Source organism: Callithrix jacchus, chromosome 19 (genome assembly GCF_049354715.1).
Source record: "Callithrix jacchus isolate 240 chromosome 19, calJac240_pri, whole genome shotgun sequence".
In the NCBI taxonomy this organism is placed as follows: Eukaryota; Metazoa; Chordata; class Mammalia; order Primates; family Cebidae; genus Callithrix; species Callithrix jacchus.
The window spans coordinates 28,781,571-28,809,169 of NC_133520.1; the positions used below are offsets into that span (position 1 = coordinate 28,781,571).

Genomic DNA, 27,599 nt, shown 5'->3' on the forward strand with positions numbered 1-27,599 from the left:
TTAAAGAAAATGTTCTGAGTCATAGACACATTTGAGAATCTGAAAGTATGATCAGATACCAGAAGACTGCACACATGCACAGAATTTTATGTATAACTGCAAGGGTATTAGCTTCTGCAGACCAATTACTTTCTTTTGCCACTGGCAAGATGGCATCTGTGAAGATCAAGCACAGAAATATATGGCTTGATTTGGACTGAGTGGGATTGCCTAGGGCTGGACCTATGGCCCTATTGCCACCATTGAAACACTTCGACCTTATCAGAAAGGAGAGTGAACTAAAGTGGGTACGCTGAAGGTGGCTAGAACTTCAGCAAGGAAGTCTTGAGGTGGACTAAATTTGGAACCAAGCAGACAAGTTTTCTTACTTTTCTGTTGTATCACGAATCCTCAGAAATAACAGAAGCCCTCTCTATGGGCACATTAGGATGGCCTTTTATATTCTTGGAGGTGTCACGGCCCTGTATTTATTTGCTTTAACTCCTTTCTAAATGCCATGGAGAACTTTGTCAGTAACTATAACTGAATGACTCAAAAGAAAAAGGCAACAGTGGAAATACTATTATTTCAGCATCGAACAGAATGATGAAGGTACAGTAGGGCATTGGAGTGTAATTTTCTTGGATGGGTTTGATCTTCAGGAAATCTTTTCTTTTCCTTTTCTCTTTTCTTTTTTGAGATGGACACTTGCTCTTCTGCCCAGTGGAGTGCAGTGGTGCCATCTCAGCTCAATGCAACCTCCACTTCCCGGGTTCAAGCAATTCTTGTGCCTCAGCCTCCTGACACCCTGCTTTAAGCCGGGGCTACACGGCACACACCACCACGCCTGGATAATTTTTTGTATTTTAGTAGAGACGGGATTTCACCATGTTGCCCATGGTGGTCTTGAACTCCTGAGCTCAGGCGATCCATCCACCTGAGCGTCCCAAATTAGGGATTAGAGGTGTGAGCCACCATACCCAGCCCAGAAAATATTTACAAAATTTGTGGTATTCATCTTCATAATCTTCCCAGTTGGATCTGAGTAAGAAGTCATCACCTAGGTGTTACAATAAATACCCCAAAATGGTAGGATCCAAAATTTGAATGACTGTTTTTTCTGATTTTTTAATAATGCCATGTAACCAGTCTGTAGGATTTAAATCTGAATTCGGGCTTTCCTAGCTATGGTCCATTCATTAAATTAGCATTTGAGAGTTGAACAAATTAATCAGACAGTTCTGTAATTGAAACTAGAGTTTAGGAAATGTCTTTTAAAAATTATTGAAGCCATTCGTTTCCTTACAGGGCTGGAATTGTGTGAGCTTACTGCCTGTATGTCGAGGGGCCAAATACATTTTCCTAATTGTACATATCCTCCAATTTCTTATAAGACTCTGGTTACCTTGTTCTTTAGAGTCCCTTCTTGGTGATTTTTACCCTTGATTAAGACTTGGCAAACCCTTAACTTAAAAAAACTTTACATTGGCTTCTTCTCTGCCCCACCTTCTCTTCCTCTGAAGCTCTCACTCTGTGCAATTCATCCTGTCCTCCCATTGCCTGGCTTTGTTGGCCAGGTCAAGCTAGTCTGCTGTGATCTCTGCCAAACCACAGACATGTAATGAAGCAGACATGGCACTCCCCCTTGCTCTTGGCGTTTTCTAGGGCCACATGGGGATGGGGAGCAGGAGAGGTTACTGACTTTAAGAACTTTGGCAATACTTGAACAGAATGTGGGTTTCTCTAGATGGTCTTGATTCATTTTCAAAACAGCATCACAAAATTGCCCAATTTCACTCTTGCTCTTCTATTATCTTTTTTTAAAAATCAGTTATCCTCTTTAACATCTTGAATGGCCTCCGAAGACGATGGCTCATAATTCAATGTTTGCACCTAAAAATTTTACCACCTGTTGCCATCAAAGGGATCAGCTGAAGTTTAACTGCAAACCATAGTTTTTCAGGTCATGGATCAAATGTAACTACTGTAGCAGCTAAACAACTCCAGCTCTTTAAAGCTGACATTTCATTGACCAAAAGTTTCCTGTTTAGGACAGCGCTTTCCAATAGAAATCTAATGCAAGCCACACATGTATTTTTAAATGTTATAGTAGAAACATTTAGAAAAGTAAAACAGGAAAAATTAATAGTAATATGTTTTTTATTTAAGCTAATGTATTTAAAATATTATTTTAATATGTGATTAATATAGAAATTATTAAGATAATTAAGATATTTTACATTCTCCTTTTCTACTACATCTTTGAAACCTTACTCCACATCTCAATTGAGCCTAGCCACATTTCAAATACTCAGTAGCTACATATGGCTACTGGCTACCTAATAACACAGATCTAGGTCACCAACTTCTTAACAAAGGATTCCACTTGCTGCAGGGACCAGAGATGGAACATCTCTTGCTAATTTTCTCATTAGGGATCACATCCCCATTGAGGGACCTCTAGAGAAGCATGGACTGTGAACTGAGTGGCTCACCTCCAGGAATGGGTCTGAAGAAAGCATAAAAGACCAATGAAGAATGGGGTATCTTTGGAACTCTGGATTGAGGAAAGCCCAAAACATATTCCCTTGTTCAGATGTACCAAACTAGTCTTAGACTGGGACAAGTTGTCATTTCTTTCATTTGACCTGGATTTTGTAACTTGCTCTCTCCCTATTAAGAGTTTAAGTGCAGGCATGGTGGCTCATGTAATCTTAGCATTTTGGGGGACCGAGGTGGGCAGATCACTTGACTTAAGGAATCTGGAACCAGCCTGGACGAAATGGCGAAACCCTGTCTCTACAAAAAACAAAAATTAGCTAGGTGCCATGGTGATACCTGTAGTACCAGCTACTTAGAGGGCTGAAGCAGGAGGATCGCTTGAACCTGGGAGGTCAAGGCTGTAGTAAGCTAAATTGCGCCACTGCAGTCCAGCCTGGATGACAAAGTGAAATCCTGTCTCAAAAAAAAAAAAAGAGTTCAGAGTCCATGGCCACGGTTTTGTAGCAAACAAGTGCTAAAGCATAGACCAAACACAAAAATAAATGTTTTTGATGTTGAATCATATGAAAGTGCCCAGGTTTGATCATTTTTTTTTACCTATAAGATTGGCAATTTCATATGGTTTAACATATTACCTTTCGTCACAGACTGCAAGAATATTCTTAAAGTAGTGAGCAAGAAGGAAAGCTATATCTTAGCTTTAACCTGGTGTTGGTCCAAAAAAGCTATGGTAAATTTCAAGACTAGAGCAAATATTAGGAATGTATTCTGGTCTGTAGTGTATTCTTTGAGGTCAGCTCAGTCCATTTCTAGCCAATAAGGTTAGCCTTCTCAAGAGGACAGATTAGTTTTGAGTCTCTATGTATTTAATTCTAACTTGGACTGATTCCAGATCCAGCTTTCTGTGCTCTTTGCCCTGTCTCCTTAAAATATCAAGAGTAATTTGAGTAGCAGGGGCAAATGTCATGAGATATCCCTGGCTGCAGGACCATCTAATGACAGCCTTATCTAAAATTCTTGCATTATGAAAAAATGTTCTTTTCATTTTGATCCATAGACATTCTGGCCCTTGGCAAACCTAGAACCGGGCTCATCACATTTGCTATCCTCCTACTTATCTTGGCTATCAGATTACTCTCAGTCCCTGGGTCTAATTCACACTTTGTCACTGTTGCCTATTTCATTGCCTAACCTAGGCCACCATCCATCAGCTCTAGCAAGTGAAACAGTATTAAGAGTTGTGGTTATTGATGCTCTTTTACCCCTCTGACCTGTTTGATGTTTGTATCTTTGATAGAATATGGTGCATACCTAGTTGGTATAGTGATGAGGACTGAAAAGCCTTCCAACTCTGACTCTGGCTTCTCTTCATGATTGATTTAAGGATTCATTTCCATGAAGTAAGGTACATTTTGTGGCCAAACAGCTTCCTGTTGTCTTGAAACGTCTTTCCAGTTTAGATGATAAACTTGGTTCCTCTCTTTCCTATATGAGAAAGCAGGAAGTCCTAGGTATCCCCTAGGCTTCCGATTCCATAAACACTGCTGGGAGTAAAAATAATTCCAAGAGAAGAGAAAGAAAGAAAAAAAAAAAAACAAAAACCCTCGGCTCTTAAAACCAGCCTATTGTACTGCAGGTATTTCTCCACTCTCAGAAGAGAAAGTAAGGTTCCATGTACACAGTCCTCATGCTTTAAGTAGCAAATAGAGAAACTTAGTTACTGATTTAGTTACTGGACAGAAACTTAGTTACTGGACAGAACAGATTCAGTGTTCAATTCTGACTTTTAAGAGCCATGCTGTGCTAGAGAAGCAATAAGGATTTTTTCCTATGTAGTCAGAAGCTGGTCCACTCTTCCAGTTAGTTAGCCCACACCCTTGGCCCTCTGGCTGCCTGCAGGCTCCCTTGGCTATTGAAGTTCCAAGGAATAATAGCTGGGCCTAAAATGTGGGGAGCAGACGGTGTGAGAGAAGTCTGGGAGGGGTAGCCAATCTTAGCCAAGAACTACGTTAGTGTTGGTGCTTTTCCCAGAGGGGAGGAGTTCCCTGCCCCATGCATTGCCACGTGTCCACCTGCCCCATGCATTGCCACGTGTCCACCTGCCCCATGCATTGCCACGTGTCCACCTGCCCCATGCATTGCCACGTGTCCACCTGCCCCATGCATTGCCACGTGTCTGCACAGACAGACAGAGCAGTGTTCAGTTGGGCTGGCCTCCTCACAGCCCCTCTTCATCCTCCAGAGGAGATGGGTGTACTGCAGTGCTCCTTAGACTGTGGTATCAATGCTAGAAGTGGGCAAGAAAACAAGAGGAGGAATCAGTTGCCATTCTTAACAGCACTAGATGAAGGGCTTTATTTATTCTAAGAGCACTTGAGGCTAATTTATTGAAGGGAATGGTATAGCGTCCTATACTATCACTCTCATTCTAACAACAAGGCTAGGCTGGATAAGTAACAAACATAACTTAAAAAAAAAAAAGCAATATCTAAGGATGCAAAGCATTTTAGTTGAACTAAATTCCAGAAAGAGATGAGCCATTCCCAGGAAAGATGGAATACATGGCTGTTTTCCTCCTAGGAGTACAGCTAAGAGGGGCAAACCTAACGTAGATGAGGATAAGGAGAAAGTAGCTGAACTTCATACAGACTTTTGAAGGCCATATGCAGGCTGGCCATAAGGAGCCCTAATTACAGAGCAAATATGTACCCACCTCCCCTAAATCGTTCTCATGAGGTCTTCACTGAGTATACAGTTGGCAGGAAGCTGATGGCTAAGGCCAGGACAGAAATCTGAGAAAGATCCCCACCCCACCCAAAGTACATACACAGGGTCTTCACTGACTATACAGCAGCAGTACAGTACAGCAGAACCTGAGAGGCGGGGCAGGAGGTAGAGAAAGACCCCTCCAAGCACAAAGATCCTTCACTGAATGCACAGAAGTGGCTCACCAAGAGTGCAGAGAAGTCCACAGCAGCCCAAAGCTGGCAGCTGGGCTGGACGGCATAGAGAGATCTCTGGAGACTCACTATGCTCAGATCATAAGCCCTACTGAAAGGACAGCCCTGATCCTGCCCTCAAAACATTTGGTGAACTGACTTGTAACAGAGCCCAGACCTGGCTCTATGACAGGCTAGACTGACTCAGCTCTCAATCCCAGCAGCTAACAACACAAGGGACATGTCCTTTTCTGGATATACCTATTGCCACACTTTTATACACAACATCTGGCATAAAATAAAAAGTTACAAGGCTCAGGAAGAAGCAGAAAAATATGACTGGGGGAAAAATAGTCAATAGAAGCAGATCTACAGATGAGCCATATGTTGAAACTAACAGACAAGGATTGTAAAATCCTTTTTATAAATATATTTAAGGATCCCGAAGAAAAAGTGAATTACATTCTTGTATAGATAGGGAATTTCAGCAGAGAACTGAAAGCTCTAAAAAGAGAATGTTAATAAATTCCCCCAACCCCAAAGCAAAGATTAGATTTATAAACAAATTACTAGTTATTATTGGAGAATATATAAATAGCAGCTCTGAAATAACTTTTTCCTGAGGTTTTGCATTCTTGTTTTCATATAAGCAATGACTGAGTGCCCACTGGATACAAGATATTATATGAGGGGTACGAAGAAGCATGAGATTTAATCTTAACCATCAGGGAAATATAGTGTAGTGAAAAGATGTGCAGACATAACTACTTCAAGGCAGACCACTCTAATAGAAGTATAGGTATGTCCGTGGAAACATAAAAGAGAATGAGATTTTTCTGGCAAGGAGGATCATGGAAAACCTCATGGAAGACTTAGTATTTGATCTGGAAATGGAAAATGCCTATGCGAAATATTAATAGATAGGGCTTATGTCCACTGATGTCAGATCCCTGGAATAATGCCAGGACTCCAGAGTCTTCAGCAGCACACAGATCACTGCCTGGTGATGTCAGCACTGCCTCCTCATGCAGGCCTGTGTTTCTGAAAGGAAATTAGATGAGAGAGCTGGTCAGCTAATAGGAATCCCAGGGAATACAGGCAGTAAGAGTGGGATGGGAGTGGAGAAAAGTAGATAAAGCATTATATTTGTCAGTATCCTAACATGGTAAAGTCATATTTCTAGATTTTATTGGAGATGAAATCATTCCTTCCTCTGTATTGTTTTATATATGTTTTCTATACTCTGTCATGGATTTATTTCATTTATACATATTTCTCTATCCTTGGGTTGTAGGCTCATTCTGGATAGCCACTTATTTTGAACGCCCATAGCAAGTGACACCATGCCTTATAAATACTAGGATACCTTATAAATACTTGATGAATGTTTGCTCAGTTGAAGTTCAATTTAACCCTAGGCAGAGTTTATAGGAATTAAACTCAGGTAGTCTGGCTCCAACATCTGTGCTCTTAATCACTATACTACATTAATGATGGCTTATGAATAATCTTGATAAATGGGGTATAGAATATTTTTTAAAACTATAAAGAGACTGGGTCTCACTATGTTGCCCAGGCTGGTCTCAAACTCCTGACCTTAAGTGATCCTCCCTCCTCAGCCTCCCCAAGTGCTAGGATTACAGGTATAAGCCACCATGCCCAGCCAGACTGTAGAATTTTTATTTTATCATATCAGCAAGAGGGAGCTAATGAAAGTTTTGCTAAGTGCCACACTTTTGGGTGATTAGGCTTCTGATTATATTCAGTGCGTGTTAGAGGGAGGGAGAATCTATACAGAGTGGAGCTGATAAGAAGTCTTTTCACAGTGGCTCAAGTGAGAGGACATTAGGCTCCGAAGCAGAGCAAAGGCAGGGAAATTAAGAGGAAGAAATAGATTTGAGAGGAGAGTGGTAATACGATCAATGATGTATTACAGTCTTGATGAGGAGGGGGAAGAAAAAGGAGTTGAAGGCACACCTAAGTTTTTGATAGAACAGTGAGGGAGAAAAGGTGATGCTTTTAGTGGAAACTGGGAATGAGAAGTGTAAATTTTGGAGGGTGGAATAGGGGATATGAGGAGAACAGTAAATGGGAAAGTAAGTATCCCATGGAGAAAGTTCTTTAATTTACCTTCATAATCTGTTACAGCTCCTTTGAAGTCTCTGTTGACAAGGTTCTTCATTTTCATTGTCCTGTTTATATCTGACTCAGTCTCTGATATGCTCATTCATACTCATTTCCTCTTCTATTCTGGGGGTCGATGAAAATGATAAAGTGCCATTGAATTTATAAGTTCTTATGAGAACTCGCCCCAAATAAAAACTTTGATACCATGTCTCTCATACATCAGTTGCCTGTGAGTGGCTGTTTCGATTTGTAGATTAGATTATAAAGGGATATTGAGGTCTCTGCATTCTTCGTTGTTTTCACATCCTCGTGAATTTAGGCCTAGCTTGTTGCCCAACTCTCTTTTCTGTACTTGAGATCTATGTGAAAAACATATAAAGAGAAATAGGAGGGAGGCAGCAAAATCCAGCTTAGAGTGAGCAAAGAAATTCTTTCTGCCAAACAACAGATGCAGCAGCCCTCCGTAACTCTGAGCCCTGTCCTCTTTATTCTTTTTGGCTCCATATTTAAGCTGCCTTCCTTTCTCCCTGCTATCTTGAGTGACCAGGCAGTTGTTTGCAGTACTCCAACTCATGAACTGATAAAATTTGCAAACCCTTCTAAAGACAATTCTGTTCTTACACCTTAACATATGTTTCAGGATGGACGCTGTCCATCCAGCCTTTGTTTTTCTCCCACAACTCTTGAGTCTTCAAAAAAAAAATCATCTAGGCTAGATGCAGTGGCTCATGCCTGTAATACCAGGACTTTGGGAGGCTGAGGCAGGAGGATCACTTGAGCCCAGGAGTTCGTAACCAGCTTGGGCAACATAGCAATACCCCGTCTCAAAAATAAATAAATAATCATCTAGATGGTTTCTTCTGCCTCTGTGTTATTTGACTTTAGAACTCCAAAGCTAATGTCTTCTCACCTCATTCTACTCAAAGGCTATGCACCAGGATATCATATTCAAAAGAGTCACTTAGGGGGATTTTGTTGTTAATAAAATTAGTTTAATATATTTCATAACTACTACAAAAGTAAAATGACAGTAAAGGTTTTTCTTTTCATAAGTCATAAAACCACAAAACCAAAGAATAGAAGAAGAAAGAGATAATAGTGATGAGATCATGGAAAGCTGGAAATCATATAACAAGTATAAACTGATGGATCAGACTTAAAGTTGAATCATGGGCCAGCAGTGGAGGAAGTGGGGCAGGAACTTGGTTTGCACCCCAGAATTCTCAAAAAGCTTCATAATTGGTGGCATCAGCTAGCTTTAATGGGGGAAGGGGTAAGTCTACAAACAAGAGAACTGGTTGAAAATTTATATAAAAATTACTTGGAAGCCTGTAATCCCAGCACTTTGGGAGGCTGAGGCGGGTGGATCACGAGGTCAAGAGATTGAGACTGTCCTGGTCAACACAGTGAAACCCCGTCTCTACTAAAAAGACAAAAAATTAGCTGGGCACAGTGGCGCGTGCCTGTAATCCCAGCTACTCAGGAGGCTGAGGCAGGAGAATTGCCTGAACCCAGGAGGCGGAGGTTGCAGTGAGCCGAGATCGCGCCATTGCACTCCAGCCTGGGTAACAAGAGCGAAACTCCGTCTCAAAAAAAAAAAAAAAATACTTGGACTCTCAGATTCTTTCCTCCATCTGCTCTCAGAAAGGGGGAACCCTTTCCCTTGTTTGTAAGTCTACAAACAAGAGAACTGGTTGAAAATTGAAATAAAAAAACACTAGACTCAGATTCTCCCCTCCATCTGCTCCCAGAGGGGAAGCTCTTTTCCTCCATTAACAGAAGACTGGAGACTTATTTTCTGGAGAGAGTAAAACAGGTAGTCCCTTTTCTGGTGGACTCCTAACACAAGTGAGTGTATAGATTTTGAACTAAAGCAAGGGAGAGAGGAATAAATGAAACTCTGCATATTGAATGTTGAAAGCTCCAGGCTCTTCTCTAACTCAGCTCTCAGAATGCTGGTCTTACATATTTCAGACTGGAGTTTGGAAGATTCATTTCTAGGAAATCTGACCAGCTCATAAGAAAAAACTTAAGTGAACCAGTCCAATCTCATCTCCCTCTACTGAAGCCGTAGTTGACAAGTCCTACTACATGTGCACAAACGTTCCCAATAACTTATAATGAGTGTCCCAGTCTTCCATATTCGCAAACAGCCAAGCATCATCACACATCTCAGAAGGTCTATAACATGAAGTCTCACCAGTACGAACAGAACTAAGCAACTTGGAACAAGAACTATGCAAGGACACTGGAAACCTGCCCCTCTAAATGAATGAATGAATGTCTCTGAGAGCTGAAAAAGAGATTGCATCCTTGAAAGAAAGAACAATATGCTGTTTAAAATTTTTTTTTAATGAAGCCTTGGAAATTTAAAATAATGGTAGAAGCCTGGGTGCAGTGGCTTGCACCCGTAATCCCAGAACTTTGGAGGCTGAGGAGGGAAGATCACTGGAAGGCAGGAGTTTGAGACTAGCCTAAACAACATAGTGAAACCCTGTCTCTACAAAAATGCTAAAGTTAGCTGGGCATGGTAGTACATGCCTGTAGTCCCAGCTACTCAGGAAACTGAAGCAGAAAGATCACTTGAGCCCAGGAGTTTGAGGCTGCAGTGAGCTATGGTCGCATCACCTAGGCAAGAATGCAAGACCCTGTATTTAAAATACACACACACATATACAGATACACACTACCCATACATACATTTACATGTATATGTATTTATGTCTATATATTTATATGTGTGTATATCTATATATGTATGTGTGATAGAAGAAATGAAAAACTTAATAGAAAGGTTGGAAGATAAAATTGAGGCCACTGCTCAAAAAAGTGGAGTTTAGCAGCCAGGCATAGTGGCTCAAGCCAGTAATCCCAGCACTTTGGGAGCCCAAGGCGGGAGGATCACTTGAGACCAGCCTGGGCAACATAAGGAGACAATACAAAAAAAAAGTAGAGTTTTGTTTTTGTTTTATTTTTTTAATGATGCAGAAAATAAGAGAGAAAAGTAGAAAATCAGCCAAAAAAAAAAAAAAACTATTATCTGAATTACAAACATCCTAGAAGAGAAAACTAGAAAATGAAGAGAAAATCATCAAAAAATTTTTGATAAAATTTCTCAAAACTGAAGGTAATGAGTTTCTATATTCAAAGCATCTGGTAAGGTACCCAACACAATGAGTAAAGAAGGTCTTACACCAAGGCACATCATTAGTGATGTTTCAGTGCACAAGAAGATGCTAAAAGTTCCAGAGGGGAAACAAAGAAGCAGGTCACATACAAGGACAAAGAATCAGAAGGGCAGCAGTAGAAACAGACATGGAACAATGCCCTTAGATTCTGAAAGAAGGTATTTTTCAGCTTAGAATTCTGTGACTACCCAAAATATCACATGTGAAGATAGAATAAAGACATATTATAGGCCGGGAGCAGTGGCTCATGTTTGTAATCCTAGCACTTTGGGAGGCTGAGGTGGGTGGATCACCTGAGATCAGGAGTTCAAGACCAGCCTGGCCATCATGGTGAAATACCATCTTTTAAAAATAAAAGAAAATAAAAAAAATTAAAATTAAATAAAATTTTTTTTAAAAAGACATTTTATGATATGTAAGGTCTTACAAAGTTAACTTCCAAAGCACCCCTTTTCAGAAACCTACCAGAAGAGGTACTTCACCCAACCAAGGAGTAAACCAACGAAGAGGAAGACTGAGGTTCCAGTTTAAGTCAGGGATAGAGAATCTCCAGGATAATGAAGTTTGGTCCCATAATGTCAACTATTCAGCACATCCAGAGAGCAAACAGCTAGAAGATATAGCATAGGAATATTTTTGAAGGATGCACAAAAAACTGTTGATAATAGTTACCTTAGAAGTAAAAATGGGAGGGCAAAAAAGGAGCGCTTTTCCTTTATATTTTTATAGTATTTGGATCCTTGCTGTAGCAGGTATTACTTCTTTTGTTTTGTTTTCTTTTGTTTGTAGCAACAGAAGTCTTACTTTGTTGCCCAGGCTGGTCTTGAACACCTGGCTACAAGGAGGAATTTTGCACCCAGCCTTTTTTTTTTTCCCTCAAACAAAAGATCTTGCTCTGTCACTCTTTAATGTTTTTTTTTTTCCAAGCCATTCAAATTTAGCAGTGAGTTTGTTTTTGTTTTTTAAGAAAGAGGGTGTGGTGGCTCACACCTGCAATCCCAGCACTTTGGGAGGACTAGGGTGGTAGATCACTTGAGGCCAGGAGTTGGAGACCTGCCTGGCCAACATGGTGAAACACCTTCTCTACTAAAAATACAAAAATTAGCTGGGCGTGGTGTTGCATACCTGTAATCCCAGCTACTCGGGAGGCTGAGGCACAAGAATCACTTGAATCTGGGAAGCAAAGGCTGCAGTGAGCTGAGATCGTGCCACTGCCCTTCAGTTTGGGTGACACAGTGAGAATCTGTCTCAAAAAAGGAAGGAAGGAAGAGAGGGAGGGAAGGAGGGAGGGAGGGATGGAGGGAATGCTAACTATGCAACCAAGCAAGGAAGGAAGGAAATGCTAACTATGCTAGGAAGTATTTATATCCTCTAGCCAACCTTCCTTGGTAATTCTAGGCTTATACTTCCTCACTACAGGAAAAGAGCTTGGGAGGGAATGTCTTTTGAGCAAGAAAAACCCAAACACTCTCCTAACAGATAAGCCTCCTCCGCCATTTCAGTATTAAATTTCCCATAAATGTAGGGCAAAGGAAGGTTTCTTTCGGATTTCTGAGCTGCAGCAGTCCTCTTTTTGCCAGGGACCTTCCATAAGCGCTTTCTTTGCCTCACAACCTTGATTACCAATAACTAATCTCAGATGAAAGATTCTGTGTTACAGGCTTCCTCTGTCTTTAACTTAGAGAACATGCTGAGAATAGTTTGTTTACTTGCTTACCAGAGAGCTTATCTTGACCCAGAAGAGCTGATAGGATCATAAAACCAGCATTGATCTTTCCTCAGTATTCTTTCTCTACAAAATGAGGGGATATGACATCTTAGCCCAGGACAAATGTGAGATTTACTGTATATCAGGAGGGGAAAGGGGGAAGAAGTTGATTGTCATTCAATAATGGCTATATTTCAAAGTCATAAAATTTAAAGAACTTTGTAGTGTGTTCTAATCCCCATGCTTTCTTTGCTCTTTCTCAATGTATTTGGATAAATCACTACAGAGCAACAAAGCCAAAATGTCCAAACCACCCACTTTCCTATTCCCAGCACATGAATTAGAGGGAGCCAGCTGAGATCTGGGCCAACCACTTAGATGACTTGTATGTCTAACTCTTGTTCCATGATAGGAAATTCAAAATAAATCAAAAAGAAAAATATTTTCAGATGCCAGCTAATTCACCCCAAAAGGTCTTCAGCCTTTTAGTCCTTGCACACATGCAAAGCTGATAAACAAACCTACGCCAAACACAGATAACAAGGATTTAGAAGTTAATTCCTACTGGCACAAACAGATACTCATATATAGCAGTCTTACTGAACTTCTGTGTTCCGTGTTAGGCTCTAAAACTTGAGTGAAATCTGAAGAACATTTAGGGTCTAAAAGGAATTGGGAAAGACTTGGAAAACAGGGCCTTTGAAGACAGCTTACAGGAGACAGAATTGGAGCTTAGAAAATTCTGTCACAATGCATGTGATCGAAAAGAAACATGAATAGCAAACAAAGATATAATAAGAGAAAATTAATATAAATATTAGAGGAAGCTATTTAGTTTTGATGTTAAGGATAAACTTTCTGACTGAAACTTGTTAAGTCCAAAAATGGACAGCCAGGCCAGGCACGGTGGCTCATGCCTGTAATCCCAGCACTTTGGGAGGCCGAGGTGGGCAGATCACTTGAGGTCAGGCTGGTCAACATGGTGAAACCCTGTCTCTACTAAAAAATTTAAAAAATTAGCTGGGTGTGGTGGAGGGCACCTGCAATTCCAGCTACTCAGGAGGCTGAGGTAGGGGAACCGCTTGAACCCGGGAGGCAGAGGTTGCAGTGAGCTATAATTGTGCCACTGCATTCCAGCCTGGGCAACAGAGCAAGACTCCATCTCAAAACAAACAAACAAAAAAACAGCCAAAGGAATGTTGTAGAGCTCAAGCTACGAAGATGTGGAGGTTGCAGTAAGTTCACTTAGTGCATGGAGTAGTGTTGGATACAGATGTTTACAGGTACAGATGTTTAACAGCAGTATCTCCCTGATACCACAAATCTGATATTCCAAGCAATTGGTAGACAAACGAATCCATTCTGCACAAATTTGGCCCCTCTGCATGGCCACAGCACCTTACATTTGGTTCACTTACCAGAAGAACAGCATGTTCTGTTTAGAAGCAGGACCCGATCCCAGGATAGGATGAACTGCATAAATGGAGATGCAATGAGAAATGATAAAAGTCTAAGAGGTTCTAGAAAAGAGAAATCTTTGTCTGGGCCTCATTACCAGTTATAGACATTTTTAGAAAAGGAGAGGGAGAATAGATGCAGAACACATCTAAAAATGAACAAAACTATGGTAATTATAAAAATGGAGGCTGTTTACAGGGAGAGGAAAGTGGTTTGTATAATTAGATAGATCCAAAACTTACCTTGTCTTTATAATATACCTTTCTGTTAAGGAGATAGAACATCTTCTCTTGCCAGGTAAAGACAGAGTGTCTTCCTTTTGTAAAAGAACATCACCAAATTACAAGGAAGTTTAAGTCACACTCTGAGTTGCTGGCAAACCCAAGACAAACCCCCAGGTCTTCCCCTTTTGGCTAGCCTATATACTGGTGCAGAGCCATTCTGGCATCAGTATGAAACATTTATTTTTTTCCTTGGCTTCTGTTTTCACCACTAACCTTCATCTCTCCTGTCCTGTAGCTGGGATGAAAGTAGCTCCATCAGCAGTGGACTCAGCGATGCGTCAGACAATCTCAGTTCAGAAGAATTCAATGCCAGTTCCTCACTCAACTCCCTCCCAACTACTCCTACCGCTTCTCGCAGGAACTCAACAATAGTGGTACGTGCGTTTGCAAACACCCAAGCTGCCGTCTCAAGATGAACCACAGGGCAAACAGCATTGTCTGTGTATGGGTTGCACGTACACACCCACTCCATGGGACTGGTTCTCATAGGCCTTTAACCGGGTCATTTTAGAGCTGCCCCCTGCAAAAAAAAAAAAAAAAAAGTTAAGGCTACTCACCCAAGACGTTTGATGTCATATTGTCTATACTTAGTGCCTACACTAATCTAGAGTAATACATGTAAGAGCTATTCCAACTGAAGAAGAAAAAGAAACCTGGAGGTACATGCCATCTGCTGTCGGGAATCCTAGGTATCTAGGTAGAAAGCCTAGGTTGACTTAGTACTCTGGGATGCACAGCGCCAGGTACTAACTAAAATCAATCCCGTCAGCTATCCAGTTCCCCGTCTGCATGTAAGTATCTCACTCTGCCTTTTTGTCTTTTCTTTAGCTACGCACAGACTCAGAGAAGCGCTCACTGGCAGAAAGTGGGCTGAGCTGGTTTAGTGAATCAGAGGAAAAGGCCCCCAAAAAACTGGAGTACGACAGTGGTAGCCTAAAGATGGAACCTGGGACGTCTAAGTGGCGGAGGGAGCGGCCTGAGAGCTGTGATGATTCACCCAAGGGTGGAGAACTGAAAAAGCCCATCAGCCTGGGACACCCTGGATCCCTGAAGAAGGGCAAGACCCCACCTGTGGCTGTAACTTCCCCCATCACTCACACAGCCCAGAGTGCCCTCAAAGTCGCAGGTGAGCCTGGAATAAAGGAAGGCAGGAGGGCAAGGCCCTAGTTCTTTCGTTGCTCCTCCTCTTAGTGGTTATTAACCCATAGGATGATAGTAAACATTTGCATAGTGCTTTAACGTACATTATCTTGTCTAGTCTAAGGACAGTCCTGTGAGTTAGGAGAGATGGGTATTATTATTTCCATTTAACAAATGTGAAGGAAATAGAAACTCAAACAGGTTAAGTGGCTGGGCCAAAATCACAGATAATATGAGGAACAGGAGGGTTCTTTCTTTTTTCTCCCAAGTTAGTCAGTCTATGTACTTATCTTCATAAAATACTACTTGACATCCCAGGAAGGTCCTAAGAAAACAAGAAATAAAATGGCTATAGCAAGAGATTATAGTTCCCCCAAAGTTGGCCCCTTGGGTAACTTTTAGCCTTAATTGGCATTTTCCTCTAGTCCCTAATTACCAGGACATATTGTCAAATTCAATGCCATTTGCTTCCCCTCCTTTTTTTCTCTTCCACAACCAGTTGTTAGATGGATGTTCTTGATCATTTTTGTGTCTGCCTCTGCCATTTTAATCAAAATGGACCATCCTACTCTGGAAGCAAATTTAAAAAAAAAAATCCTAGCTTCCCCACCCCTCCCAGCCAGAGTCTTTCAGACAAGAAACTTTATTAGCTTATCTTGTACCTGTTTATCCATATTTAGGCCTCTAAAATTCTGTAATACATGAACAATGTTCCCTTCTCCCATGGAGGGAAAGAAAGGGATGGGTTTTAAAGATATTGGTCACTTTCAGCTCTTATCTCATTTCCTGTCCTCTTGCAGGCAAACCCGAGGGCAAAGCTACAGACAAGGGTAAGCTTGCAATAAAGAATACTGGTCTCCAACGCTCCTCCTCGGATGCTGGTCGGGACCGCCTGAGCGATGCTAAGAAGCCCCCCTCGGGCATTGCTCGCCCCTCCACTTCAGGATCCTTTGGCTATAAGAAGCCTCCTCCTGCCACAGGCACAGCCACTGTCATGCAAACTGGTGGTTCAGCCACTCTCAGCAAGATCCAGAAGTCCTCAGGCATCCCTGTCAAGCCAGTAAATGGGCGCAAGACTAGCTTAGATGTGTCCAACAGTGCAGAGCCAGGATTCCTGGCTCCCGGAGCCCGTTCCAACATCCAGTACCGCAGCCTGCCCCGGCCAGCCAAGTCCAGTTCTATGAGTGTGACCGGCGGGCGGGGGGGACCTCGCCCTGTGAGCAGCAACATTGACCCCAGTCTCCTCAGCACCAAGCAGGGAAGCCTTACACCTTCCAGACTGAAGGAGCCTACCAAAGTAGCCAGTGGGCGGACCACTCCAGCCCCTGTCAATCAGACAGATCGGGAAAAGGAGAAGGCCAAAGCCAAGGCTGTGGCCTTGGACTCAGACAGCATCTCCTTGAAGAGTGTTGGCTCCCCAGAAAGTACTCCCAAGAACCAACCAAGCCACCCCACAGCCACCAAGCTGGCAGAGCTGCCACCAACCCCTCTCAGGTACCCAGTGTGGGCAGCCTCCTCCTTGTCTGTTTGCTTTGTCATTGTTTTGCATATCTCTGCCCTCCTTGGGCTAGGCAAGGCATGGCCTATCCACTACTGTCTCTAGGCCTTTGCATCTCCCTCGTATGCCAAGGTTCTTAAAGAATCTCGTTTCTGAAAGTTCGGAAAGACTGAATCCCTCTTTCAAAACTGTATTCAAAACTTACCCCATTTGTACTATTCTTTGATCAATCCTTAACCTGTCTTCAGCACTTGTGTGGGTGATTTTACTGTTTATTTACACACATATACCTATTTGCATAAATTCACTTGTATCCCCCATGTACATATGCTGTCCCCCTTATCTAAGCTGAAGGTGCCCTAAGTTGGGTCTCAGATTTCCTTCCATTGTATTTCACAACAGCATCAGGATAAGCCTCTGTGCTTAGCAAATAGGCAGAAAACAAGACTGGAAAAGATTTCTTTAAGCTCCTATCTACCTCTCGCTCTGTAATTCTGTTATTCTAAATATTTCGTTTGATCTTCTCTCAGGGCCACAGCGAAGAGCTTTGTCAAACCACCCTCACTAGCCAATCTAGACAAGGTCAACTCCAACAGTCTGGATCTGCCATCATCCAGTGACACCACCCATGCTTCAAAGGTCCCGGATCTGCATACTACAAGCTCAGCATCTGGGGGCCCTCTCCCTTCTTGCTTCACCCCCAGTCCGGCACCCATCCTCAATATTAACTCAGCCAGCTTCTCCCAGGGCCTGGAGCTAATGAGTGGTTTCAGTGTGCCAAAAGAGAGCCGCATGTACCCCAAACTCTCAGGCCTGCACAGGAGCATGGAGTCCCTCCAGATGCCAATGAGCCTGCCCAGTGCCTTCCCCAGCAGTACTCCCATCCCCACCCCATCTGCTCCCCCTGCTGCTCCCCCAGAGGAAGAGACGGAAGAGCTGACTTGGAGCGGAAGCCCCAGAGCTGGGCAATTGGACAGGTAGGTAAATAAAACAGCAAAACCTCGGCCTGTGGCTGTCTTGGGTATGTTTTGCCATTAGCAAAATTATCCTATATTTTATTGTCATGTTGTGACTTTTGCAATTTTTCACATACATTAAGTAATTTAATTTGCTTCGTAAGAACTCCATGAGATAGGTAAGATATGTTTTTGTTTTAAAATTATTATTCTTTTATTACAAATGTAGAAACCAGTGCACAAAGAAGTTAAATGACTTATCCAAGATCTCATAATTAGGTTAACCCATCATCCAGAGCTTTTGCTTCCTAGTCCAAAATCTTTTTTTTTTTTTTTTTGAGTTTTTCTCTTGTTGCCCAGGCTGCACTGCAATGGTGCAGTCTCGGCTTACTGCAGTCTCCACCTCCCAGGTTCAAGCAGTTCTCCTGCCTAAGCCTCCTGAGTAGCTGGGATTATAAGCACCTCGCCACCATGCCTGGCTAAATTTTGTAATTTTAGTAGAGACTGGGTTTCACTATGTTGGCCAGGCTGGTCATGAACTCCTGACCTCAAGTGATCTGCCCCCACCTTGGCCTCCCAAAAGTTGGGATTACAGGCATGAGCCACTGTGCCTGGTTGCCCAAAATCTTTTCTATTATATTGCATCCTACTTTTCCCCTCCCTTCCCCCTATATGCCAAGATTATCAAACTACCTATGTGGTAGTTTTTACTACTATAATCTGATCTTTTATTTTTTGAGATGGGGGATCTCACTGTGTTGTCCAGACTGGACTCAAAACCCCTTGGCTTAAGCAATCCTTCCCGAGCCTCAGCCTCCCGAGAGCTGTGACTACAGGCTCATGCCACTGTCCCTGGCTCTATAATATGATCTTTAAGTAGCTAACCATACCTTAATTTCTAATCAGAGAAAAGACATTTAGTATTTCAGAAAATTTCCCAAATTGTAAGCCAAGAAGCAGGCTATAGCTGTCTCTTTGTTTCTAGAGCTAAAGAGGCTCATAGTCTGATGTCCTGCATCTAGGGGTCTGCATACCTCACAGAGGTCCTAAACTCTAGTTCCTAAGATGGACCCACATGCTTCTCTCTCTCTCTCTCTCATTTATCTCCACAGTAATCAGCGGGATCGGAACACTCTTCCCAAGAAAGGGCTCAGGTAACCCTTTAATGTGTTTTTTCTTCCCTATAAATGGGACTCGTGGTATGTATGAAAAATCATATCTCAACCTGTCCCAGGCTCCAGTCATGAATTTCGTCACCCCTTTTGCTGAATCATTTGTATGTGGTCCCATACAAGTACTACCTAGTACCCTGCCCAAACTGAATATTATGTGAGTCAACTTTTACAGCAAGTGTTCTTTTTTTGGTGATGGGGAGAAACAAGTTTGCACATGGGAATCATGCACTTACCTATACTAGTCTATGTCATCCCAATCCTGGCTGAACTTCATCTCTGTAATTTTCCTCCCTCAGAGTATGAGGGAGAACAGCCCGCCTCTTGGGTCACTCAGCTGGGCAAGAGGCAGGACCTACCTGGTCATCCACTGTTTCTGACAGCATTGAGTTGTTCAGTTGGGTGGCAACTATTGCAACTTTTTTTTTGAGACAGAGTCTCGCTCTGTCATCCAGGCTGGCATGCAGTGGTGCGATCTCAGCTCACTACAGCCTCTGCCTCCCAGATTCAAGTGATTCTCCTGCCTCAGTCTCCCAGGTAGCTGGGATTACAGGTGTGCACCACCATGCTCAGCTAATTTTTGTATTTTTAGTAGAGACGGGGTTTCACCATGTTGGCCAGGCTGGTCTTGAACTCCTGACCTCAAGTGATCCATCCACTTCATCCTTCCAAAGTGCTGGGATTACAGGCGTGAGCCACTGCGCCTGACTGACTCTTGCAATTTGAAAGCCCATACGTGGAAGCGTAAGACTCTGTCCTGAATTTCAGGGGAGAAGTTCTCATACCTTCTCCATCATTTCTGCCCCAACTCCAGAAACCCTCACGGGAATACCCGCTAGTCCCTCCACACTCTCTGGATGGTCTGGGAGAGGATGCTGAGTCCCAATCTCTTCCTCCCTCCTTGGGGAGCCCTGACTGCTCCCTCTTTTCTTTGTCCTGCTTTCAGAATCTCCTGGCTCCAGTCTAGCTCAGACACCCTCCACACCAACTAAACCTCTGACTGCACTTGCTAATCCCAGACTGAGTTCTTCTGCTGCCTCCTACAGGTACCAGCTTCAGTCCCAGGAGGAGACCAAGGAGAGGCGACATTCCCATACCATTGGTGGGCTGCCTGAATCTGATGACCAGTCAGAGCTGCCTTCTCCCCCTGCACTCCCCATGTCTTTGAGTGCAAAGGGCCAACTTACCAACATAGGTTAGTGTTTTCAGTCACTCACTGTGTCATGGGGCGAAGCAGGGGTCACCTTGCAGGGTGAGGCAAGGCAGGTGGGCTCTATTGGGTTGCTTCATGGTGCCTCAGTTTAACCACCCACAGTAAGACTGAAGGTAGAGTACCTCAAGATTCTAAACTGAAAAGTTGCCCCTGGGCACAAGTCATAGGGTCCTTTTAGCATCACAGAGTCTGAGTGGTGGTATGGAAAAGCTGTAACCCAACGCCCAGAGATGAAATCAGTGCAAGAGCAAGCACACTGAGCTGCCAGAAAGGAGCCACCACACCTGGTGATACTAGGGCCAGCTAATGAAAGGGCAATACTGAAATGTCAGGCTGATGGGGAGGAAGGAGGGAAAGGTTGTTGATTGCCAAGGACGAGATCTGCCTCCAAACGCAGCCATGTCCTGATTCCTCAACTGCTCTGGCTGAGCCCACGCCATCCTAACCCTGAAGGCAGGGCTGACTAAGATGTGTCCTGGCCACACCCTGCCCAAATCCTAAGCACAGAGGAGAGCTACGGAATAAGGAAGTGACTTGGAGACAGAGAGAAGGCATCAGGTAGAGGGTCTGGCCTAGCATGGAAGCACATCAGTCCCGGTTCTGGGAAGCGATACACCAGGACTGGCCTATCAGGAACCCTTTCGGCAACAGTATCCGGGATAGGCCTGTTATCTGCTTGCTGCATCTCTTTAAATCCATCTCTTCTTTCAGCTGAGTAAAAGAAATCAGTTAATAAAAGACAAGGACCTGTAACACACCCATGCAATGACTGTGGGGAATTTGAGGAAAGACTAGGAATTGGGATCACTTGGCCTAGGGAAAAGAACCATTCTTCAGAAAGGATCATCTGGCCTCTGAAGGGCTACTAAATGGAGGATGGGGCCAGCTTGTTCTCCATCTCCATTGAAGACCAAACAAGAATTGCATTTATGCTGCAGAATGAGGGACTGGGTTAAGCAATCATTACCTGAGGAATTTGAAAAGGTCATCAGAGAGGTGTGCCATCTTCTGCACAGGTTTTCATGGACAGATGAGACATCCACCTGCCTGTGGAGAGGCAGAATAGACAGGGGAGCTCCTTGTGGGTGTGAAACCCTGAAACGCTGTAATCCCAGCAAGGGGCAAAGGGGGAAGGCGTCTGCAGGGTAACAGGATTCAGCTGAGACCAGCTTCAAAGTACATTCCACAAGCCTTACCTGACACTTTCACCTGCCCTGTCCATCTGACCTTCAAGCCAGGGCTATGCTAGGCAAAGAGGACCATATTTCTTGATGCTTTAGAGCCAACCCAGTAACTTAGAGTGACACTGCCTTGTGGGGAGACTCTCATGCCCTTCCACAAGGCCAAGGCCACTGGATCCTGTAGCCCAGCCACCTTCTCTAGCTGGTTCTTTTTCATCATTCAGATCTAAATCTTGGTTTGAATTTTCAGTCTCCTGAGCTGAAAGTTGTGTTTTAGAGAACCACAGCATCTCATTCTCATCAGCACATCCTAGTGATGTGAAGGTTTCGAAAAAGCTGCCAGGCCCCCAGCCTGACCTTCAAAACCAACAACTCAGAGGCAGGCAAGGTTGAGGGAAGGTCTTTATTCCAGCAGGGTCCTTCTCCATTAAGGCTTGATCTCCCCAGGAGGGACCCCGCTCCTAACCACCAGCTGCTTGCACACTCCCACCACCGCACCTGCCCCTTCCTCTCCTGCCCTCTCCCCATTTGCCTCTCATGCTCCCGGTGCTCCATCCCCCAAGGGCCTGGAGAGCTGATGACCCTGCCTCTTTTCCTGCCCTCCCTCTCCCTCTCCTGTCCCCCTTCCCTCTGTCCTTCCAGTGAGTCCCACTGCGGCCACCACGCCAAGAATCACCCGCTCCAACAGCATCCCCACCCACGAGGCGGCCTTCGAGCTGTACAGCGGCTCCCAAATGGGGAGCACCCTGTCCCTGGCCGAGAGACCCAAGGGAATGATTCGGTCAGGATCCTTCCGAGACCCCACGGACGATGGTGAGACTTCATGCCAGCGCGGTTCACGCTCATTCCAGCTCTGCTGGGTCCCCTCACCCGCCACCTCCACTCCCACCACTCCCACCACCACACACACATATGATTCACAGAACATCAAGTTGGGCCATTTCAGTTTTTTCTCCCCATCCCTTTGAAGGGTCTGGGGGCCCAGAAACCTTGGGTGGCACATCTAGCACTGGGGTATTGGGATGGAGCATCCATCATTGGGGCTGGGGGAGGGAAACTGAGCATGGAAGGGTTAAAGGGCACCCCTCAGGATGCTCTGAAAACCACAGCTTCTGTCCTCCCCATTCTAGCCATAGTCTTTCCTCCCCACAGTCTCTCAGAATATATGAAAAGAAAACAGGAAATAATAGTAGCTCTTAATAAATCCTTACAATAATTAGGCATCTCATTCCTCTTTCAAAACTGTTCCAAAGATGAGCATTAGGGAGGGCCATCTGATTGTGGGTGGTGATCTGGGTGTTAGTATTGATCAGAGCTAGAAGGCCAGGCTAATGGTAGGTTAGATCTCCCATCATGATTTCCAGGATGGTCATTCCAGGAGGCATTCGCTGCAGACAGGCTTTAACCATAAGTTCTACTGAATAATCAGAATAGTATTCCTCACTTAAATATCATTTTCGTCTGAGTGATCCCCAAGATCTTAAGCACATCCCCCAGTGCTGAGAGGGGGAGGCACAGGCAGAATTGCAGTTATTTGTTGAGAAACTCCCCTCTCCTGCGGCTAAAGTGCTTTCCTGGCTGGGAAGATAAAGATGATGACTATCCATGAAAGTCTCCTTTCCCTTCTCTGAAACCCTGTTCCCCTCGGAGCAGGCTGAGCAAGGGACTGCCATACCCAGGCTGCAGAGAATGTAGGCTGAAAGAGGAGGCTAGCTTGACTGGAGACCTTGCTTTGAGCTGTTGTGATACCATTGGGTTCCCTACTCTGTTCTTCCTGTTTGCTCCAGATGCCCTCCAGAATCAGAATCCAAACTCTTGCCTTAGGGCTCTTCCCAAAAGCCCCTGTCCCTGGAACCCACTGGTAACTCTTTGTGCTCTCCTTCTCTTTCAGTTCACGGCTCAGTGTTGTCCCTGGCCTCCAGTGCGTCCTCCACCTACTCCTCAGTAAGAGCATTAACTTCTCTTCCCCTCTCATCCCCTCTCCTCTACCATCCCATGCTCCCTAGACCCTCCTTGGAGTTGGGTAACTGGGCAAGGGATGGGGGCACTGCTATCTCTTCACTGTACCCATTGGGGTGGGAGTGGGGGAGACACCTAGAGCTTGTAGCACTCACTTGGGTGCCTCGGGTCCTCAGTGGTCTTTCTGGCCCCACCACTAGCTTCTGAGCAACTCTGATGATTTTTGTTCCCCTCCTTTGAAAAATGGAGAATCCCCATGTTAGCGAGCCCTTTCTGTGCCACAGTAGGTGGGAAGCATTTATGGCAAAGTAAGATGAGTAGGTTTCTAGGACCCAGACTCCAGAAACCTAGAGGAGACCAAGTGTTCATTGTGGGGCATCAGCCACAGCATGTGGCTATTGGGCACTTTTTTTTTTTTTTTGGAAACAAAGTCTCACACTTGTCCCCCAAGCTGGAGTGCCATGGCACGATCTTGGCTCACTGCAACCTCCATCTCCCAGGTTCAAGCGATTCTCCTGCCTCAGCCTCCTGAGTAGCTGGGATTACAGGCATCTGCCACCATGCCTGGCTAATTTTTTTTTTTTTTTTTTGCCTTTTTAGTAGAGATGGGGTTTCATCATGTTGGCCCAGCTGGTCTAGAACTCCTGACCTCCGGTGATCCACCCACCTCGGCCTCCCAAAGTGCTGGGATCACAGGCATGAGCCATCATGTCCAGCCAGCATTTCTTGATTCATAGATTTGTTTTGCCCCTAATTCTTTACTCCAAGTTCCTGGCAATAACCACTTATTCTCAAACCAACCAAAGTCTCATTTCCTAGCCTTTTTGGCAATGACAAAGTTGCTGGAGATGAGCTCCAAATAAATCTTTTATTGAAACCCTAGTATAGATCTGAGCTGAGGCCTGTGAGGAGCCAGGGCCAGGAAACAAGAGTTTCAGCCTCTGCGCCTCTGAGTCATGCTTCTTCACATTTTCTGCCCTGCCACTGGGACCTGACTTCTTCACCTCCGTAGTAATACTTCCTTTCTCTTTCTCTCCTTCTGTGCTCCCTTCTTCAGGCTGAGGAGAGGATGCAATCTGAGGTAGGGTGCAAAGCTTTGGCTCTGCTTATTAACATCACTGCACCCATTTTCCTTCCAAATCTTACACAGCTTCTGCAGCCAGTAGTTTGTATTTCTCTTCCTTTTACAGCAAATCCGGAAGCTTCGTAGGGAACTGGAATCATCCCAGGAAAAAGTGGCCACCTTGACGTCGCAGCTTTCTGCTAATGTGAGTGCCGTGAAGTAGGGAAGATGTAGGCAGTGGTTTTGACTGTAGTTAAACAAGTGCAGCCAAGGGAGGAAAATTACCTGGTGAGGTATCCCCTGGACTGAGACTTCAAGGGCATGGGTCTTCTTCACAGCTCTACAATAGATTGGGGGGTTGTTCTTCCCCTTCTCTGAGCCCCAACTTTTATGAAGAACCATTTTGCTTCCACTCTAATTCATAGGTCTGGATGAGTTCATGTCTGATGGTCTGAGCTCCCTAGAGAAACAGAAGATTGATTATCAGTGGTTCTGCACGGAGGCAGAAACAACCTTGCCATTGGCCGTGGACAAAAGCAGTTATGGATTATAATTACAGGGCTCTTAGAGCCTTTCCACTGCCCTGGGGTGTGTTCATGTCTTTGTTCATGCCACATAACTGTGCAGGCACAGAATTGGTCATTAGAATTCTGTCTGGTGACCACAACACTACTGAGAAACCTAACTCCCATTCTGGTCTGACTCCTTCATTCTCAACTGCCTTCTCTGAGTAGTCTCCTTGGGCAGATAGTAGAAACAATCTGAGATTTAGGTTGAGAGCTAGAATTATTTATTTCTGCCCTCAGGACATCTACTTAGAATGAGTGTCTTCCCTTAGGCCTTAGTTTTTCTACTCTGTGACATGGGGAGAAATGAAGCCACCTCTCCTCTAACCAGGATCTGGGAGTTTCTCCCCTGTGACTGAGTTGCAAACAGAGAACATAAGAGCCATTTTCCCCCAAAGCTGTAAACAACAGCTGAGCCGGATCTGCAGGAGCTTTCCAAGTGTTTGCACAAAGTAACCATGTCTGCAATTTCCGCAGTCGTTTCTGGTTTTCTCTCTGCCCTTCCTCTCTGGGGAACCCAGCTGTCAGGCCTGGGGTCTATCCCTTAGAATTAGGTAGAAGAATCTCCACCAGGATTCTGAATGTTTCCAACATACAGCAGCAGTTCCCTTACCACACCAGTTATTCTCTTGATTCTCTTTTCCCAAACCCTCAATTCTTAAGTTGTACCAGTTTGTTTGAAGCTCATGTTAAGCACTTTTTCCCACTCTTGGGGGACCCGTAAGAATTGTAACATAAACAAGAACCATCTTTTCTCTCCCTTGTGCCACACCCACCAAAGCAAATGGCCTGGGTCACGTCCTGCACACCCCAGGAAACTCATGTCTGGGAGATGCTGGGGTGGGGGGGCGAGAGGCGCCAGGGAGGCAGAGAACATTATTATGTCTGATTCATTTACACTGCAATCTGTCAGCCACCATGCTGTCAAGGCTGGGCTGGAGCCAAGAAATTGAATTTAGAGGGTGAATTTTCTTAGAACAGGAAGTTCCATTTGGCTAAGAGAGAACAAACTAAACACCCAGACACAGTGGGTTCTGCATCTGAAAGGCAGATTTTTGCCGAGGGCCAGAACCCTTCCCTCAAGCAGGAGATGGGAAACTGCTCAGGTCATGGGACTCTAGGAAGGGTCCACAGCTCTCTTCAGGATTCCCTGACTCCAAACCAAGCTTTTGTCATGCTCCCTGGAACTTCCTAGCTACTGAGGCTGAGGGCACACCCTAGACCCAGGGGCCCAGACCTCTTTACCCCTCGCACGCGCTAGCTTTTCTGCAGCACCACTGCTTACCCCTGAGGTCTCACAGGTACCCTGGTCTGAGGGTGGGATTAGGGGAAGGGTCAGTGTAGGGAGAGGAAGTGTAGAGGAAAGCGGGGAGGAAGCCCAGCCAGTGCAAAAGTGGTGCCCTGGATGGGGAAAGGCCAGCACAGAGGAGCCTATAGGGGTTCTCGGGGCTTCTCGTGAGTAGTCTTCCAGGAACTATAAGCAGTCGACAGGCAGATAGGCAGGGATGTGGAGAAGCAAACCAGAGAAGACCTGAGGTCAGAAGACAGATGTTCCCTGCACAGTAGGTGAAGGGAAACTGCTCAGGTCATGACATGGTCTGATCTCCTCAGAACCCAGGCCCTGACAGCTTTATAGTAGGAGTGCAAGAGGAGGCGCTAATAGGACCAAAGAGATTGCCTCCAGCCCTGGTCCTATGAAGTAGGCTCCAGCCATGTGGGACAGTAGATGAAAACTAGAGTTGAACCAACAGGGAGGGAGAGGTGTAAGCCAGCAAGAGCCATGAGAGTGCTGTAGATTTCCTAGAGCTCTGCGTGAAGAAGCTGCCCAGAGCATATCCCCTTTGTGCTAGGGTCACCAGCTTGCTCGGATAGTCTCACGATGGCTTTTTCTCCATCCCCAGGTGCTCCCCTTTCTAGCCCCAGGCCTCATTCCCTTCATCTTCCCTATGCATCTTGCAGCCAGTTGGCCAGCTAGAGGTCAAACTATGCCAAACCAAGGGGCCTTAGTTCCTCCACTCAGCGCCTTTCTGAACTAGCCTGCCTGTTACCCGGAGAGCAGAGTGAAGGAGGTATCCATCACTCCTCATGAAACAGACCTGACACCTAGTGGCCAAACTGTGGAATGTCCCTGCTGTTTCCTTCCAGCCTGGTAAACCTGGAGAATCCAGGGAACAAGGAGCAGCTGCAAAGCAAGAAAGGGTGAAGCAGTGGAGTAGCAGAAGAGGAAGAGATGCACTGTATAGTTTCTGCTGGGAGATTATTTGGCCTCGAGTGAGCCGGCCCACTCCACAATGCAGGAGTTAAACAAAAAATAAGAGGAACGACCCCAGAGGCTATGGCCCTCCTACCAAGTTGGCCACACCATATATCACAAGGGGCTAGTCCTGCCTCTGTAGATGATGGGTTTTAGATCTCAAGTCTCCAAGAGCCTCCAAACACCTGTCCTGCCCTCACCCTGGCTTCATTATTTGAGAAGCTGGTTCCCACCAGAAAATTTCTTTAATTTCCCCTTTGTCTGCTTAGGGAAATCGACATTTCTAAACCACCAAGAGGTTTTCTGGCATTGGTCTGCTCTGAGATACAGGAAATCAGTTAAAACTATTTCCCATTGTCGGTCATTGCCTTTCCCCCAGCCTCATGCAACTCAGCAGTCCCTTTATGTGTTT

At 44.6% G+C, this 27,599-nt stretch overlaps 1 protein-coding gene across 20 annotated transcripts in view; it reads left to right on the forward strand.

Moving 5' to 3' along the window:
- The window catches only part of NAV1 (neuron navigator 1), a 272,793-nt gene that overhangs the window by 215,491 nt on the left and 29,703 nt on the right, over nucleotides 1–27,599 (forward strand). For 7 of the 20 annotated variants that reach the window (XM_078356800.1, XM_078356799.1, XM_078356798.1 and 4 more), the window contains 10 exons: nucleotides 14,421–14,559; nucleotides 15,014–15,311; nucleotides 16,126–16,819; nucleotides 17,354–17,800; nucleotides 18,892–18,933; nucleotides 19,998–20,146; nucleotides 21,988–22,158; nucleotides 23,237–23,289; nucleotides 24,362–24,385; nucleotides 24,495–24,572. In XM_078356800.1, coding sequence (XP_078212926.1) covers nucleotides 14,421–14,559; nucleotides 15,014–15,311; nucleotides 16,126–16,819; nucleotides 17,354–17,800; nucleotides 18,892–18,933; nucleotides 19,998–20,146; nucleotides 21,988–22,158; nucleotides 23,237–23,289; nucleotides 24,362–24,385; nucleotides 24,495–24,572 — 2,095 coding nt within the window. The remainder of the gene's footprint in view (nucleotides 1–14,420; nucleotides 14,560–15,013; nucleotides 15,312–16,125; nucleotides 16,820–17,353; nucleotides 17,801–18,891; nucleotides 18,934–19,997; nucleotides 20,147–21,987; nucleotides 22,159–23,236; nucleotides 23,290–24,361; nucleotides 24,386–24,494; nucleotides 24,573–27,599) is intronic. The other 13 variants (XM_078356803.1, XM_078356802.1, XM_078356801.1 and 10 more) reach the window with 3 other exon arrangements.